This window comes from Camarhynchus parvulus, unplaced genomic scaffold, assembly GCF_901933205.1.
Source record: "Camarhynchus parvulus unplaced genomic scaffold, STF_HiC, whole genome shotgun sequence".
NCBI lineage: Eukaryota > Metazoa > Chordata > Aves > Passeriformes > Thraupidae > Camarhynchus > Camarhynchus parvulus.
Window position 1 is genome coordinate 11,884 of NW_022148299.1, and position 16,398 is coordinate 28,281.

The 16,398-nt window shown below is 43.7% G+C and overlaps 1 gene segment (V, D, J or C); it reads right to left on the minus strand.

Annotated features, from left to right (window-relative positions):
• Nucleotides 1-3,966: 3,966 nt before the first annotated feature.
• LOC115916492 lies at nt 3,967-13,412 on the minus strand (the record flags this gene model as incomplete). The annotated part of the segment is given in 3 exon segments: nt 3,967-4,370; nt 10,079-10,411; nt 13,081-13,412. Coding segments are annotated over 3 exon segments (1,069 nt in total), but the record flags the coding sequence as incomplete, so codon positions are not given.
• Between the last annotated feature and the right edge of the window lie 2,986 nt (nt 13,413-16,398).

Sequence of the window (16,398 nt, forward strand, 5' to 3'; positions counted from 1 at the left end):
GTTTTAGGGGGAAAATTTGGGAAGTTTGGGGGATGGGAAAAATGGGAAAAAATTGAATTTTTTGCGGGTTTTTTTAACCAAAATTGGGGAGTTTTGGCCCAAAATTTTGGTGTTTTAGGGGATGGGAAAAATTGCGAGAAAAATTGAATTTTTTGAGGTTTTTTTTACCGAAATTGAGGAGTTTTGGCCCAAAATTTGAGGGGTTTTGAACCGAAATTTTGGAGTTTGAGGGGGAAAATTTGGGAGTTTGGGGGATGGGAGACAATGGAATTTTTTGAGGTTTTTTTTTACCAAAATTGGGGGGTTTTGACCCAAAATTTCGGAGTTTTAGGGGATGGGAAAAAATGGGAAAAAATTGAATTTTTTGAGGTTTTTTTTAACCAAAATTGGGGAGTTTTGGCCCAAAATTTCGGAGTTTTAGGGGGAAATTTGAGAGGTTTTGGGGATGGGAAAAAATGGGAAAAAATTGAATTTTTTGAGGTTTTTTTTTCCAAAATTGGGGAGTTTTGACCCAAAATTTGAGGGGTTTTGAACCAAAATTTTGGAGTTTTAGGGGGAAAATTTGGGAGGTTTGAGGGATGGGAGAAAATGGGAAAAAATTGAATTTTTTGAGGTTTTTTTTACCAAAATTTGGGGGTTTTGACCCAAAATTTCGGAGTTTTAGGGGAAAATTTGGGAGTTTGGAGGATGGGAAAAAATTGAATTTTTTGAGGGTTTTTTTTACCAAAACTGGGGAGTTTGGACCCAAAATTTGGGGGTTTTGAACCAAAATTTCGGAGTTTTAGGGGATGGGAAAAAATGGGAAAAAATTGAATTTTTGAGGGGTTTTTTTTTACCAAAATTGGGGAGTTTTGGCCCAAAATTTCAGAGTTTTAGGTGAAAATTTGGGGGATGGGAAAAATGGGAAAAAATGGGAAAAAATTGAATTTTTTGAGGTTTTTTTTACCCAAAATTGGGGAATTTTGACCCAAAATTTTGGAGTTTTAGGGGATGGGAAAAAATGGGAAAGAATGGGAAAAAATTGAATTTTTTGAGGTTTTTTTTACCAAAATTGGGGAGTTTTGGCCCAAAATTTGAGGGGTTTTGAACCGAAATTTTGGAGTTTTAGGGGGAAAATATGGGAAGTTTGGGTGATGGAAAAAATGGGAAAAAATTTGAATTTTTTGAGGTTTTTTTTACCAGAATTAGGGAGTTTTGACCCAAAATTTGGGGGTTTTGAACCAAAATTTCAGAGTTTTAGGGGATGGGAAAAAATGGGAAAAAATGGGAAGAAAATTTGAATTTTTTGAAGTTTTTTTTACCAAAATTGGGGAGGTTTGGCCCAAAATTTCGGAGTTTTAGGGGAAAAATTTGAGAGTTTTAGAGGATGGGGAAAATGGGAAAAAACTGAATTTTTTGCAGGTTTTTTTTACCAAAATTGGGGAGTTTTGACCCAAAATTTCAGAGTTTTAGGGGAAAAATTTGGGAGTATGGTTGATGGGAAAAAATTGAATTTTTTGAGGTTTTTTTTTTACCAAAATTGGGGAGTTTTGACCCAAAATTTGGGAATTATTTTTAACCAAAAATTTGGGATTTTCTCCCCAAAAACCCTGAATTTTCACTCCAAACTTTAGAATTATTTTCCCCCAAAATCCTGGGTTTTTTTCCTCTAAATTTTGGGAATTTTCCACCCCAAAATTTTGGATTTTTTTATCCCAAATCCTGAATTTTTTACCCCAAAATTTAGGACTTTTTAACCCCCAAAATCCCAAATTTTTTACCCTAAAAATTGAGAATTTTTATCGTAAAATTTGGATTTTTTTTTTACTCCCAAATCCCGAATTTTTCCCCCCAAAATTTGGGAATTTTTTAACCCCCAAATCCCGAATTTTTCACCCCAAAATTTTGGATTATTTTTATCCCAAATTCTGAATTTTTCCCCCAAAAATTTTGGATTTTTTTAATCCCAAATCATGACTTTTTCACCCCAAAATTGGGGAATTTTTTCACCAAAATCCCAAATATTTTACCCCAAAATTTGGGAATTTTTTACCCCCAAATTTGGGATTTTTTCACTCCAAAATTTGGGAAATTTTCCCCCCAAAATCCTGAAATTTTACCCCAAAATTTGGAAATTTTTTACCCCAAAATCCCCGACCCCTTTTGGCCACCGCTCCCCTCCCCGATTTCCCCAAATCCGGCGCTTTTTGACCCAAAAGTTCGGGATCAAAATTTCCTCAATTTTGGGAAAAATGTGAATTTTTATTGAATTTTCTCGATTTTGGGGGAGATTTTGGGATTTTGGGGGAAATTTTGGGGCAGGAATTTGGGAATTTTTAGGAAAAATTGAAGAAAATTTCCTCGATTTTGGGAAAAATTCTGATTCTTACAATTTTTGCAATTTTGGGGGAAAAAATTGGGATTTTCAGGAAATTTTTGGGTGGGAAAAAATTGGGTTTTTCGGGTGAAAATGGGAAATTTTTTGGGGTGAAAAAAAATGGGAATTTTGGGGGAAATTTTGGAGGTTTTGGGGAAATTTGGTTTCTGGGAAAAATGGGATTTTTTGGGGGAAATTTGGTGGCTTTTGGTGGGGTTTTTGGGTGAAAAAGTGGCGATTTTGGTAAAAATGGGGAAATTGCAGGGGAAAATTTGGTCTCTTTGGGGAAAAAGGGGTTTCTAAGAAAAATGGGATTTTTTGGGTGAAAAACGGTCGATTTTTGGTGGGGAAAATGGCAAATTTTGGGTGAAAAAGTGGCGATTTTGGGAAAAAATGGCAACTTTTGGGAAAAATGGGTCGATTTGGGGAAAAATCGGTAGGCATTGGAAAAATGAATATTTGTGGGAAAAATCGAAATTTTCGTGGGAAAAATTGGTAAAAATCGATATTTTGGGGTGAAAAAGTGGCGATTTTGGGTGAAAAAATGGCGATTTTGAAAAATGGCAACTTTTGGGAAAAATTGGTCAAGATTGGGTAAAAGTTGGTCGAGATTGAGGAGAAATAACATTTGTGGGGAAAATCAAAATTTTGGTGGGAAAATTGGGTAAAAATGGGTATTTTCGGGGTGAAAAAGTGGCGATTTTGGGAAAAAGCGGCAACTTTTGGGAAAAATTGGTAGGGATTGGAGAAATGAATATTTGCCAGAAAAATCAAAATTTTCGGTGGAAAATCAGCATAGAAACGTCATTTTTTGGGCGAAAAAAGCCGAATTTTTGGTAAAAACTCGATTTTCGCCAACATTTCGGAAGGAACAAATTTCGACAGAAACGCACTCAAAACTTATCGTAAAAATCCCACTTTTTGACCTAAAACCGCGATAAAAAATCGCAATTTTGAGCGAAAAATCCCCCGTTTTTTTTGCGAAAAACCTTTATTTTCCTTTGCCAAAGTGCATTTTTTTGGGGGGAAAAAAGGGGTTTCTAAGAAAAATCGGGTTTTTTGTTGAAAATGGTCGATTTTTTGGTGGGAAAAATTCGATATTTTTGGGGTGAAAAAGTGGCGATTTTGGGTGAAAAATGGCAACTTTTGGGAAAAATTGGTCAAGATTGGGGACAATGAATATTTGTGGGGAAAATCAAAATTTTGGTGGGAAAATTGGGTAAAAATGGGTATTTTCGGGGTGAAAAAGTGGCGATTTTGGGTGAAAAAGGGGCGATTTTGGTAAAATTGGTCGATTTTGGGAAAAATTGGTAGACATTCGGGAAAAATGGCATAGTATGGAAAAACCAAATTTTCGGTGCAAAATCGGCGTAGAAACGTCATTTTTTGGGTGAAAAACCACAAATTTCGGTAAAATTCGCTTTTTTGGGCAAAAACCCATCCTATTATAAACAACTAGAAAACTTCTTAGAAAAACATCGATTTTTGACCTAAAACCGCGATAAAAAATCGCAATTTTGAGCGAAAAATCCCCGGGTTTTTTTTTTGCGAAAAACCTTTATTTTCGACGCTAAAAAAGTGCAGATTTTTGGGGAAAAAAAACCCGATTTTCAGTAACAGCCGCTCAAGGAGTCGCTAAAAACGAGGGAGACGTTGACGCTGGCGGGTTTACCGGCGGATTTGTCGATCGATTTCTGCGCCAGCCGCAGCGGCAGCCGCTCGTGCCCCACCAGGCAGGTGAAGACGCCGCCGCCCTCCCAGTCGCTCGCCGGCACCGTCAAGGTGCTCAGCGCCAGGTGGGCGCGGCCGGAAGGGGCGTGGCCGTCGTCGGGGCGGGGCCGGAAGGTGAGGGCGCGGCCCGGCGGGAGGGGCCGGCCGTCGTGCAGCCATTGGACGAGCAGCTCGGGCGGGTTGAAGTCGCGCACCAGGCAGGTGAGCGTGGCCCAGGTGCGCAGGCGGAGCTGCTCCGGGGGCGGGGCCAGCAGGTAGACCGAGGGCGGGGACGCGTCCGGGACTGGAAATGCGAAAATTTTGGGGTTAAAGAGTGGGATTTCGGGGTTTTGGGTGAAAAAAACGGGATTTTGGGGTTCATAATTGGGATTTTGGGGTTTTGGGGTGAATAAATGGGATTTTGGGGTTCATAGCGATTGCCGGGACTGTGGGGGAAAGAAATTTTTTGGGGTGAATTATTGGGATTTTGGGGTTTTGGGTGAAAAAAACAGGATTTTGGGGTTAGTGATTGGGATTTTGGGGTTTTGGGTGAAAAAACGGGATTTTGGGGTTCATAATTGGGATTTTGGGGTTTTGGGGTGAATAATTGGGATTTTGGGGAGGAAATTGGAGGTTTTGGGGTTTTGGGGTGAATAAATGGGATTTTGGGGCTGAGCGTGGCCAGCAGGTAGACCGAGGGCGGGGACGCGTCCGGGACTGCGGAACGGGAAATTTTGGGGTTAATTTGGGGGAATTTGGGGTTTTGGGTGAAAAACCTGAGATTTTGGGGTTCATAATTGGGATTTCGGGGGTTTGGGTGAAAAAAATGGGATTTTGGGGTTCATAATTGGGATTTTGGGGTTTTGGGGTGAATAAAGGGGATTTTGGGGCTGAGGGCAGCGACGCGTCCGGAACTGCGGAACAGAAATCTTTTGGGGATTAAAAATTGGGATTTTTGGGTTTTGGGTGAAAAATATGGGATTTTGGGGTTAATAATTGGGATTTTGGGGTTTTTTTGGGGGCTTTTGGGGTTTTGGGGTGAATAATTGGGATTTGGGGCTTTTGGGTGAAAAAACCGGGATTTCGGGGTTAGTGATTGGGATTTGGGGGGTTTTGGGTGAAAAAAATGGGATTTTGGGGTTCATAATTGGGATTTGGGGGTTTTGGGTGAAAAGACTGGGATTTTGGGGTTCATTATTGGGATTTTGGGGTTTTTGAGTGAAACATTGGAGGCTTTGGGAAGAAAATCGGAGGTTTTGGAGTTTTGGGGTGAATAAATGGGATTTGGGGTTTTGGGGTGAATAATTGGGATTTTGGGGCTGAGGGCGGCGACGCGCCCAGGACTGCGGGACGGGAAATTTTTTTGGGGTGAATTATTGGGATTTTGGGGTTTTGGGGTGAATAAATTTCTGTCCAAAAACCCCAAAGTTTCACTGTAAAAGCCCCAAAACTTCACTTAAAAACCCCAAAACCTCACTCAAAAACTCCAAATTTTCACCTAAAAACCCCAAACTTTCACCTAAAAACCCCAAACTTTCCCCCCAAACCCCAAATTTTCACCTAAAAACCCCCAAACTTCCCCCAAACCCCCAAATTTTCACCTAAAAACCCCAAATTTTCTCTCCAAAACCCCAAAATTTCCAAACCCCAATTCGCTAAACCCCCAAACTTTCACCTAAAAACCCCAAATTTTGACATAAAACCCCCAAACTTTCCCCCCAAACCCCCAAATTTTCACCTAAAAACCCCAAATCTTCACTCAAACCCCCCAAACTTTCACCTAAAAACCCCAAATTTTGACCTAAAAACCCCAAACTTTCCCCCCAAACCCCCAAATTTTCACCTAAAAACCCCAAAATTTTCACTTAAAAACCCCAAACTTTCACCTAAAAACCCCAAATTTTCTCCTAAAAACCCCCAAATTTTCGCCTAAAAACCCCAAACTTTCCCCCCCAAACCCCCAAACTTTCACCTAAAAACCCCAAACTTTCCCCCCAAAACCCCCAAATTTTCACCTAAAACCCCCAAACTTCCCCCTAAAACCCCCAAATTTTCACCTAAAACCCCAAATTTTTCTCTCAAAACCCGAAAATTTCACCCAAAACCCCAAAATTTCGCCTAAAAACCCCCAAACTTCCCCCCCAAACCCCCCAAATTTTCACCTAAAAACCCCAAATTTTCTCTCCAAAACCCCAAAATTTCACTCAAAACCCCAAAATTTCGCCTAAAAACCCCCAAACTTTCCCCCCAAACCCCCAAATTTTCACCTAAAAACCCCAAACTTTCCCCCCCAAACCCCCAAATTTTCACCTAAAACCCCAAAATTTTCACTTAAAAACCCCAAACTTTCACCTAAAACCCCAAATTTTCTCCTAAAACCCCCAAATTTTCGCCTAAAACCCCAAACTTTCCCCCCAAACTTTCACCTAAAAACCCCAAATTTTCGCCTAAAACCCCCAAATTTTGACCTAAAAACCCCAAACTTTCCCCCCCAAACCCCCAAACTTTCACCTAAAAACCCCAAATCTTCTCGTAAAACCCCCAAACTTTCACCTAAAAACCCCAAATTTTCGCCTAAAAACCCCCAAACTTTCACCTAAAAACCTCAAACTTTCCCCCCCAAACCCCCCAAACTTTCACCTAAAAACCCCAAATTTTCTCCTAAAAACCCCCAAACTTTCCCCCCCAAACCCCCAAATTTTCACCTAAAAACCCCAAACTTTCTCCCCCAAACCCCCAAATTTTCACCTAAAAACCCCAAACTTTCTCCCCCCAAACCCCCAAATTTTCACCTAAAAACCCCAAATTTTCTTTCCAAAACCCCAAATTTTCTCTCCAAAACCCCAAAATTTCACTCAAAACCCCAAAATTTCGCCTAAAAACCCCCCAAACTTTCCCCCAAACCCCCAAATTTTCACCTAAAACCCCCAAATTTTCGCCTAAAACCCCCAAACTTTCCCCCCAAACCCCCAAATTTTCACCTAAAACCCCCAAACTTCCCCCCCAAACCCCCAAATTTTCACCTAAAAACCCCAAATTTTCTCTCCAAAACCCCAAAATTTCACTCAAAACCCCAAAATTTCGCCTAAAAACCCCAAACTTTCCCCCCAAACCCCCAAATTTTCACCTAAAACCCCAAATCTTCACTCAAACCCCCAAACTTTCACCCTAAAACCCCCAAATTTTGACATAAAAACCCCCAAACTTTCCCCCAAACCCCCAAATTTTCACCTAAAAACCCCAAATCTTCTCCTAAAACCCCCCAATCTTCACCTAAAACCCCCAAATCTTGACCTAAAACTGCCAAATTTTGACCTAAAAACCCCAAAATTTTCACCTAAAAACCCCAAATTTTGACCTAAAACCCCAAACTTTCCCCCCAAACCCCCAAATTTTCACCTAAAAACCCCAAACTTTCTCCCCCCCAAACCCCCCAAATTTTCACCTAAAAACCCCAAACTTTCTCCCCCAAACCCCCAAATTTTCACCTAAAACCCCAAATTTTCTTTCCAAAACCCCAAATTTTTCTCTCCAAAACCCCAAAATTTCACTCAAAACCCCAAAATTTCGCCTAAAACCCCCAAACTTTCCCCCCAAACCCCCAAATTTTCACCTAAAAACCCCAAATTTTCGCCTAAAAACCCCCAAACTTTCACCTAAAAACCCCAAATTTTGACATAAAACCCCCAAACTTTCCCCCAAACCCCCAAACTTTCACCTAAAAACCCCAAATCTTCTCCTAAAACCCCCCAATCTTCACCTAAAACCCCCAAATCTTGACCTAAAACTGCCAAATTTTGACCTAAAACCCCAAAATTTTCACCTAAAACCCCCAAATTTTCACCTAAAACCCCCAAACTTTCCCCCCCAAACCCCCAAACTTTCACCTAAAAACCCCAAATGTCCCCCCAAACCCCCAAATTTTCACCTAAAACCCCCAAACTTTCCCCCCCAAACCCTCAAATTTTCACCTAAAAACCCCAAATTTTCTCTCCAAAACCCCAAAATTTCACTCAAAACCCCAAAATTTCGCCTAAAAACCCCCAAACTTTCCCCCCAAACCCCCAAATTTTCACCTAAAAACCCCAAATCTTCACTCAAACCCCCCAAACTTTCACCTAAAAACCCCAAATTTTGACATAAAAACCCCAAACTTTCCCCCCAAACCCCCAAATTTTCACCTAAAAACCCCAAATCTTCTCCTAAAACCCCCAATCTTCACCTAAAACCCCCAAATCTTGACCTAAAACTGCCAAATTTTGACCTAAAAACCCCAAACTTTCCCCCAAACCCCCAAATTTTCACCTAAAAACCCCAAACTTTCTCCCCCAAACCCCCAAATTTTCACCTAAAAACCCCAAACTTTCTCCCCCAAACCCCCAAATTTTCACCTAAAAACCCCAAATTTTCTTTCCAAAACCCCAAATTTTCTCTCCAAAACCCCAAAATTTCACTCAAAACCCCAAAATTTCGCCTAAAAACCCCCAAACTTTCCCCCCAAACCCCCCAAATTTTCACCTAAAACCCCAAATTTTCGCCTAAAACCCCCAAACTTTCACCTAAAAACCCCAAATTTTGACATAAAACCCCCAAACTTTCCCCCCAAACCCCCAAATTTTCACCTAAAACCCCAAATCTTCACTCAAACCCCCCAAACTTTCACCTAAAACCCCCAAATTTTGACCTAAAAACCCCAAACTTTCCCCCCAAACCCCCAAATTTTCACCTAAAAACCCCAAACTTTCTCCCCCAAACCCCCAAATTTTCACCTAAAAACCCCAAACTTTCTCCCCCAAACCCCCAAATTTTCACCTAAAAACCCCAAATTTTCTTTCCAAAACCCCAAATTTTCTCTCCAAAACCCCAAAATTTCACTCAAAACCCCAAAATTTCGCCTAAAAACCCCCAAACTTTCCCCCCAAACCCCCAAATTTTCACCTAAAAACCCCAAATTTTCGCCTAAAAACCCCCAAACTTTCACCTAAAACCCCAAATTTTGACATAAAACCCCCAAACTTTCCCCCCAAACCCCCAAACTTTCACCTAAAAACCCCAAATCTTCTCCTAAAACCCCCCAATCTTCACCTAAAACCCCCAAATCTTGACCTAAAACTGCCAAATTTTGACCTAAAAACCCCAAAATTTTCACCTAAAACCCCCAAATTTTCACCTAAAACCCCCAAACTTTCCCCCCCAAACCCCCAAACTTTCACCTAAAACCCCCAAATGTCCCCCCAAACCCCCAAATTTTCACCTAAAACCCCCAAACTTTCCCCCCCAAACCCTCAAATTTTCACCTAAAAACCCCAAATTTTCTCTCCAAAACCCCAAAATTTCACTCAAAACCCCAAAATTTCGCCTAAAAACCCCCAAACTTTCCCCCAAACCCCCAAATTTTCACCTAAAACCCCCAAATCTTCACTCAAACCCCCCAAACTTTCACCTAAAAACCCCAAATTTTGACATAAAACCCCCAAACTTTCCCCCCAAACCCCCAAACTTTCACCTAAAAACCCCAAATCTTCTCCTAAAACCCCCCAATCTTCACCTAAAACCCCCAAATCTTGACCTAAAACTGCCAAATTTTGACCTAAAAACCCCAAAATTTTCACCTAAAAACCCCAAATTTTGACCTAAAACCCCCAAACTTTCCCCCCAAACCCCCAAATTTTCACCTAAAAACCCCAAATCTTCACTCAAACCCCCCAAACTTTCACCTAAAAACCCCAAACTTTCCCCCCCAAACCCCCAAATTTTCACCTAAAAACCCCAAACTTTCACCTAAAAACCCCCAAATTTTCACCTAAAACCCCCAAATTTTCGCCAAAAACCCCCAAATTTCCCCCCAAACCCCCAAACTTTCACCTAAAAACCCCAAATCTTCACTCAAACCCCCCAAACTTTCACCTAAAAACCCCAAATTTTCGCCTAAAACCCCCAAATTTCCCCCCAAACCCCCCCAAAATTTCCCGATTCCCCCCCCAAAACCAAAACCACCCCCAAACCACTCACCCTCGCTCTTCCTGATGCTGACCTCCCTGGGGAACAGCAGCGCGCCGGGCAGCGCCACGCGGCACGTGAACGGGCGCCCGGCCTGCCACGCCTGGCGGCCACGCCCGCCACGCCCTCGGCCCACAGGAGCCCGTCGGGCTGCGGGCGCCGGCGCCGACGTGGCGTGGGCAGCGCGGCCGGCCTCGCGCACCCACGCCACCTCCAGCCCGTCCCAAGGGCGGCGCCAGGTTGGACACGCGGCACGCCAAGCGCCGCCACGCCAGCGCAGGAACAGCTCGGCGAAGGGCGGCGGGACGGGCTCCACGCGCAGCGCGGGGGCGGCGGCGTGGTCGTCTGCGGGGTTGGGGGTTGGGTGGTCGGGGTCAGTGGGAGGAACCGTCTTGATGGGTTTTGGGGGGTTTTGGTCGAAAATGGGAGTTGGGGTTGAGGGTTGGTCAATGGAAGAGTGTTGGTGGTGGTTTTGGGTGGTTTTGGGGGGTTTTGGTCAAAAATGGTGGTTGGGGTTGAGGGTTGGTCAATGGAAGGGTCTTGGGGGTGGTTTTGGGGGTTTTGGGGGGGTTTTTGGTCAAAATGGTGGTTGGGGTTGAGCATTGGTCAATGGAAGAGTTTTGGTGGTGGGTTTGGCTGGTTTGGGTCAAGAACGGTGATTGGGGTTGGCCATTGGTCAATGGAAGGGTGTTGGAGGTGGTTTTGGGGGGTTTTTGGTCAAAAATGGTGGTTGGGGTTGGGTAATGGTCAATGGAAGAGTTTTGGTGGTGGTTTTGGGTGGTTTTGGGGGTTTTGGTCAAAATGGTGGTTTGGGTTGAGGGTTGGTCAGTGGAGGAACCGTCTTGATGGGTTTTGGGGGGTTTTGGCCGAAAATGGGAGTTGGGGTTGAGGGTTGGTCAATGGAAGAGTGTTGGTGATGGTTTTGGGTGGTTTTGGGGGGTTTTTGGTCAAAAATGGTGGTTTGGGTTGAGGGTTGGTCAGTGGAGGAACCGTCTTGATGGGTTTTGGGGGGTTTTGGCCGAAAATGGGAGTTGGGGTTGAGGGTTGGTCAACTGGAAGAGTGTTGGCGGTGGTTTTGGGTGGTTTTGGTCAAAAATGGGTGTTGGGGTTGGGTAAGGGTCAATGGAAGGGTGTTGGTGATGGTTTTGGGTGGTTTTGGGGGGTTTTTGGCCAAAAATGGGAGTTGGGGTTGGCCATTGGTCAACTGGAAGAGTCTTGGTGGTGGGTTTGGGTGGTTTTGACCCAAAACGGCCATTGGGGTTGGGTAAGGGTCAACTGGAAGAGTCTTGGGGGTGGTTTGGGGGGTTTGGGTCAAAAATGGTGGTTGGGGTTGAGGGTTGGTCAGTGGAGGAACCGTCTTGATGGGTTTTGGGGGGTTTTGGCCGAAAATGGTGGTTGGGGTTGAGGGTTGGTCAATGGAAGAGTCTTGGGGGTGGTTTTGGGTGGTTTTGGGGGGGTTTTGGCCGAAAATGGGAGTTGGGGTTGAGGGTTGGTCAACTGGAAGAGTGTTGGTGGTGGGTTTGGGAGTTTTGACCCAAAAATGGTGGTTGGGGTTGGCCATTGGTCAACTGGAAGGGTTTTGGTGGTGGTTTGGGAGGTTTGGGTCAAAAATGGGAGTTGGGGTTGAGCATTGGTCAATGGAAGAGTCTTGGGGGTGGTTTTGGGGGTTTTTGGGGGGTTTTTGGTCAAAAACGATCATTGGGGTTGGGTAAGGGTCAACTGGAAGAGTCTTGGGGGTGATTTTGGGTCTTTTCCAGTCAAAATGGTCATTGGGGTTGAGCATTGGTCAACTGGAAGGGTTTTGGTGATGGTTTGGGGGGTTTTGGGTCAAAAATGGGAGTTGGGGTTGAGGGTTGGTCAACTGGAAGAGTCTTGGTGATGGTTTTGGGTGGTTTTACGGGGTTTTTGGTCAAAAATGGGTGTTGGGGTTGGGTAATGGTTCAAGTCAAGTCAACTCAACCCAACCCAACCCAACCCAACCCAACCCAACCCAACCCAACCCAACCCAACTCAACCCAACTCAACCCAATGAATTCAACCCAACTCAACTCAATCAAATCAACCCAACCCAACCCAACCCAACTCAACCCAACCCAACCCAACCCAACCAACCCAACCCAACCCAACTCAACTCAACTCAATGAATTCAACTCAACCCAACCCAACCCAACCCAACTCAACCCAACCCAACCCAACCTCCACAAATCCCATCTTTTCGTCGATTTTCACCCCAAAACGCCCCAGAAACCCCAAATTTTCCCCGCCCCCAAAACTCACATCCGCACTCCATGGCCTTGCTGGTGTTCCTCATCTCCAAACCCAACCCAACTCAACCCAACCCAACCCAACCCAACCAACCCAACCCAACCCAACCCAGCCAACCCAACCCAACCCAACCCAACCCAACCCAACCAACCCAACCCAACCCACCCAACCCAACCCAACTCAACTCAACCCAACCCAACTCAACTCAACTCAATGAATTCAACCCAACCCAACCCAACCCAACCCAACCAACCCAACTCAACCCAACCCAACCCAACCTCCACAAATCCCATCTTTTCGGCGATTTTCACCCCAAAACGCCCCAGAAACCCCAAATTTCCCCCCCCAAAACTCACATCCGCACTCCATGGCCTTGCTGGTGTTCCTCATCTCCAAACCCAACCCAACTCAACCCAACCCAACCCAACCCAACCAACCCAACCCAACCCAACCCAGCCAACCCAACCCAACCCAACCCAACCCAACCCAACCCAACCAACCCAACCCACCCAACCCAACCCAACTCAACTCAACCCAACCCAACTCAACTCAACTCAATGAATTCAACTCAACCCAACTCAACCCAACCAACCCAACCCAACTCAACTCAACTCAATGAATTCAACTCAACCCAACCCAACCCAACCCAACTCAACCCAACCCAACCCAACCTCCACAAATCCCATCTTTTCGGCGATTTTCACCCCAAAACGCCCCAGAGACCCCAAATTTCCCCCCCCAAAACTCACATCCGCACTCCATGGCCTTGCTGGTGTTCCTCATCTCCTCGCCGGCCTGGCAGGTGAACACGGCGCCGCTCTCCCACTCGGCCTCGGTGACCACGACGCGGCTGCCGGCCACGAGGAGGCCGGAAGGTTCCGCACGGGCGGCAGGGCGGTACGCCGTCGCGACCCACGGGGATGCGCCGCCGCACAGCCAGCGGATGGGGCGGCGCCGAGGCCGCGCCGGGAGCCGCGGATTTGGCACAGCAGGGTGGAGTTGCGGGAGGGGCCCAGGAAGTCGTCGCGGGACGGGGGGCGGAGCGTGAGGGTGGGCGGGGCGGGGATGAGGGAGGCGGGGCCTGCGGGGGAGAGAATTGGCGGGGGGGGGAGAGGTGAGGATTTGGGGGGAAATGGGGAATTTGGGGGGAATTTGGGGGAAAAATGGGGGAAAATGGGGAATTGGGGGAAAAAAGGGAAAATTTGGGGAAAAATTGAAAAAAATGGGGAAATTTGGGGGAAAAAGTGGAAAAAATTGGGGAAATTTGGGGGGAAAAATGGGGAAATTTGGTGAGAAAAAATGGGGAAATTTGGGGGAAAAAAGGGGAAATTTGGGGGGAAATTTGGGGGAAAAAAATGGGGAAATTTGGGGGAAAAATGAGGAAATTTGGGGGGAAAATGGGGAATTTGGGGGGAAAAGGGGGATTTTGGGGGAAATATGGGGAAATTTGGGGGAAAAAATGGGGAAATTTGGGAATTGGGGGAAAAAAGGGAAAATTTGGGGAAAAATTGAAAAAAATGGGGAAATTTGGGGGAAAAAATGGGGAAATTTGGGGAAAAAATTGAATAAAAAATGGGGAAATTTGGGGGAAAAAGTGGAAAAAATTGGGGAAATTTGGGGGGAAAAATGGGGAAATTTGGTGAGAAAAAATGGGGAAATTTGGGGGGAAAAAGGGGAAATTTGGGGGAAAATTGGGGGAAAAAAATGGGGAAATTTGGGGGAAAAATGAGGAAATTTGGGGGGAAAAATGGGGAATTTGGGGGGAAAAAGGGGGGATTTTGGGGGGAAATATGGGGAAATTTGGGGGAAAAAATGGGGAAATTTGGGGAATTGGGGGAAAAAAGGGAAAATTTGGGGAAAAATTGAAAAAAATGGGGAAATTTGGGGGAAAAATGGGGAAATTTGGGGAAAAATTGAATAAAAAAATGGGGAAATTTGGGGGAAAAAGTGGAAAAAATTGGGGAAATTTGGGGGGAAAAATGGGGAAATTTGGTGAGAAAAAATGGGGAAATTTGGGGGGAAAAAGGGGGAAATTTTGGGGGGAAAATGGGGAAATTTGGGGGGAAAAAGGGGGGATTTTGGGGGAAAAATCGGGGAATTTGGGGGGAAATTTGGGGGAAAAAAATGGGGAAATTTGGGGGGAAAAATGAGGAAATTTGGGGGAAAAATGGGGGAATTTGGGGGGGAAATGGGGGAATTTGGGGGAAAATGGGGAAATTTGGTGAGAAAAAAATGGGGAAATTTGGGGGAAAATTTGGGGGAAAAATGGGGAAATTTGGGGGAAAAATTGAAAAATAAATGGTGAAATTTGGGGGGAAAAATGTGGGAAATTTGGGGGAAAAATTGAATGAAAAATGGGGAAATTTGGGGGAAAAATTAAAAAATGGGAAATTTGGGCGAAAAAGTGGAAAAAATTGGGGAAATTTGGGGGAAAAAATGGGGAAATTTTGGGGGAAAAAGGGGGGATTTTGGGGGAAAAATCGGGGAATTTGGGGGGAAATTTGGGGGAAAAAAAAGGGGAAATTTGGGGGGAAAATGGGGAAATTTGGGGAAAAAAATTGAAAAAAAAATTGGGAAATTGGGGGAAAAATTGAAAAAAAAAAGGGAAATTTGGGGGAAAAATGGGGAAATTTGGGGAAAAAAGATTGGGAAATTTGGGGAAAAAATGGGGAAAAAATTGGGAAATTTGGGGGAAAAATGGGGGAATTTAGGGGGGGGAAATGGGGGAATTTGGGCGAAAATGGGGAAATTTGGTGAGAAAAAAATGGGGAAATTTGGGGAAAATATGGGGAAAAAATGGGGAAATTTGGGGGAAAAAATCGGGAATTTGGGGGGAAAAATGGGGGAAATTTGGGGGAAAAATTAAAAAAATTGGGAAATTTGGGGGGAAAAATGGGGAAATTTGGGGAAAAATTGAAAAAAAAGGGGAAATTTGGGAGGAAAAATGGGGAAATTTTAGGGAAAAAATAGGGAAAAATGGGGACAATTTTTGCAATAGTTTTGGGGGATTTTTCAGGACATTTGGGACATTGTTTGGGACATTTTTTACGATATTTTTTTGAATATTTGTGACATTTTTGGGGCTGTTCCCGCCCAATTTCCCCCCCACCTGGGTTATACACCTGGGATATTTGGGACATCATTTGGAATTTTTGGGACATTTTTTGGGACATTTTTTGGGACATTTTTTGGGATTTTTTTTGAATGTTTGGGACATTATTTGGGATTTTTTCGGGATATTTTAGACATTATTTGGGACATTTTTTGCAATATTTTTGGGATTTTTTGGGGCATTTTTGGGGGACATTTGGGACATTATTTGTGATTTTTTGGGGGGATATTTTAGACATTTTTTGGGATAATTTTTTGAATATTTGTGACATTTTTGGGGACATTTTTTGGAATATTTCACACATTTTTTGCGATACTTTTTTTGAATATTTCTGACATTTTTTGGGGCCGTTCCCGCCCAATTTCCCCCCCTCACCTGGGTTATACACCTGGGATATTTGGGACATCATTTGGAATTTTTGGGACATTTTTTGGGACATTTTTTGGGGATAATTTTTTTGAATATTTGGGACATTATTTGGGATTTTTTTGGGATATTTGAGACATTATTTGGGACATTTTTTTGGAACATTTTTGGGATTTTTTGGGGGCATTTTTTGGGGGACATTTGGGACATTTTTGTGATTTTTTGGGGGGATATTTTAGACATTTTTGGGGATAATTTTTTGAATTTTTGGGACATTATTTGGGACATTTTTTGGAATATTCAGGACATTTTTGGGACATATTTGGGGACATTTTTTGGAATATTTTAGACATTTTTTGGGGATAATTTTTTTGAATATTTGGGACATTACTTGGGACATTTTTTGGAACATTTTTGGGATTTTTGGGGGATTTTTTGGGGGGACATTTGGGACATTATTTGGGACATTTTTGGGGACATTTTTTGGAATATTTTAGACATTTTTTGGGGGGTAATTTTTTTGAATTTTTGTGACATTTTTGGGGACATTTTTTGGAATATTTTAGACATTTTTCGCGATATTTTTTTT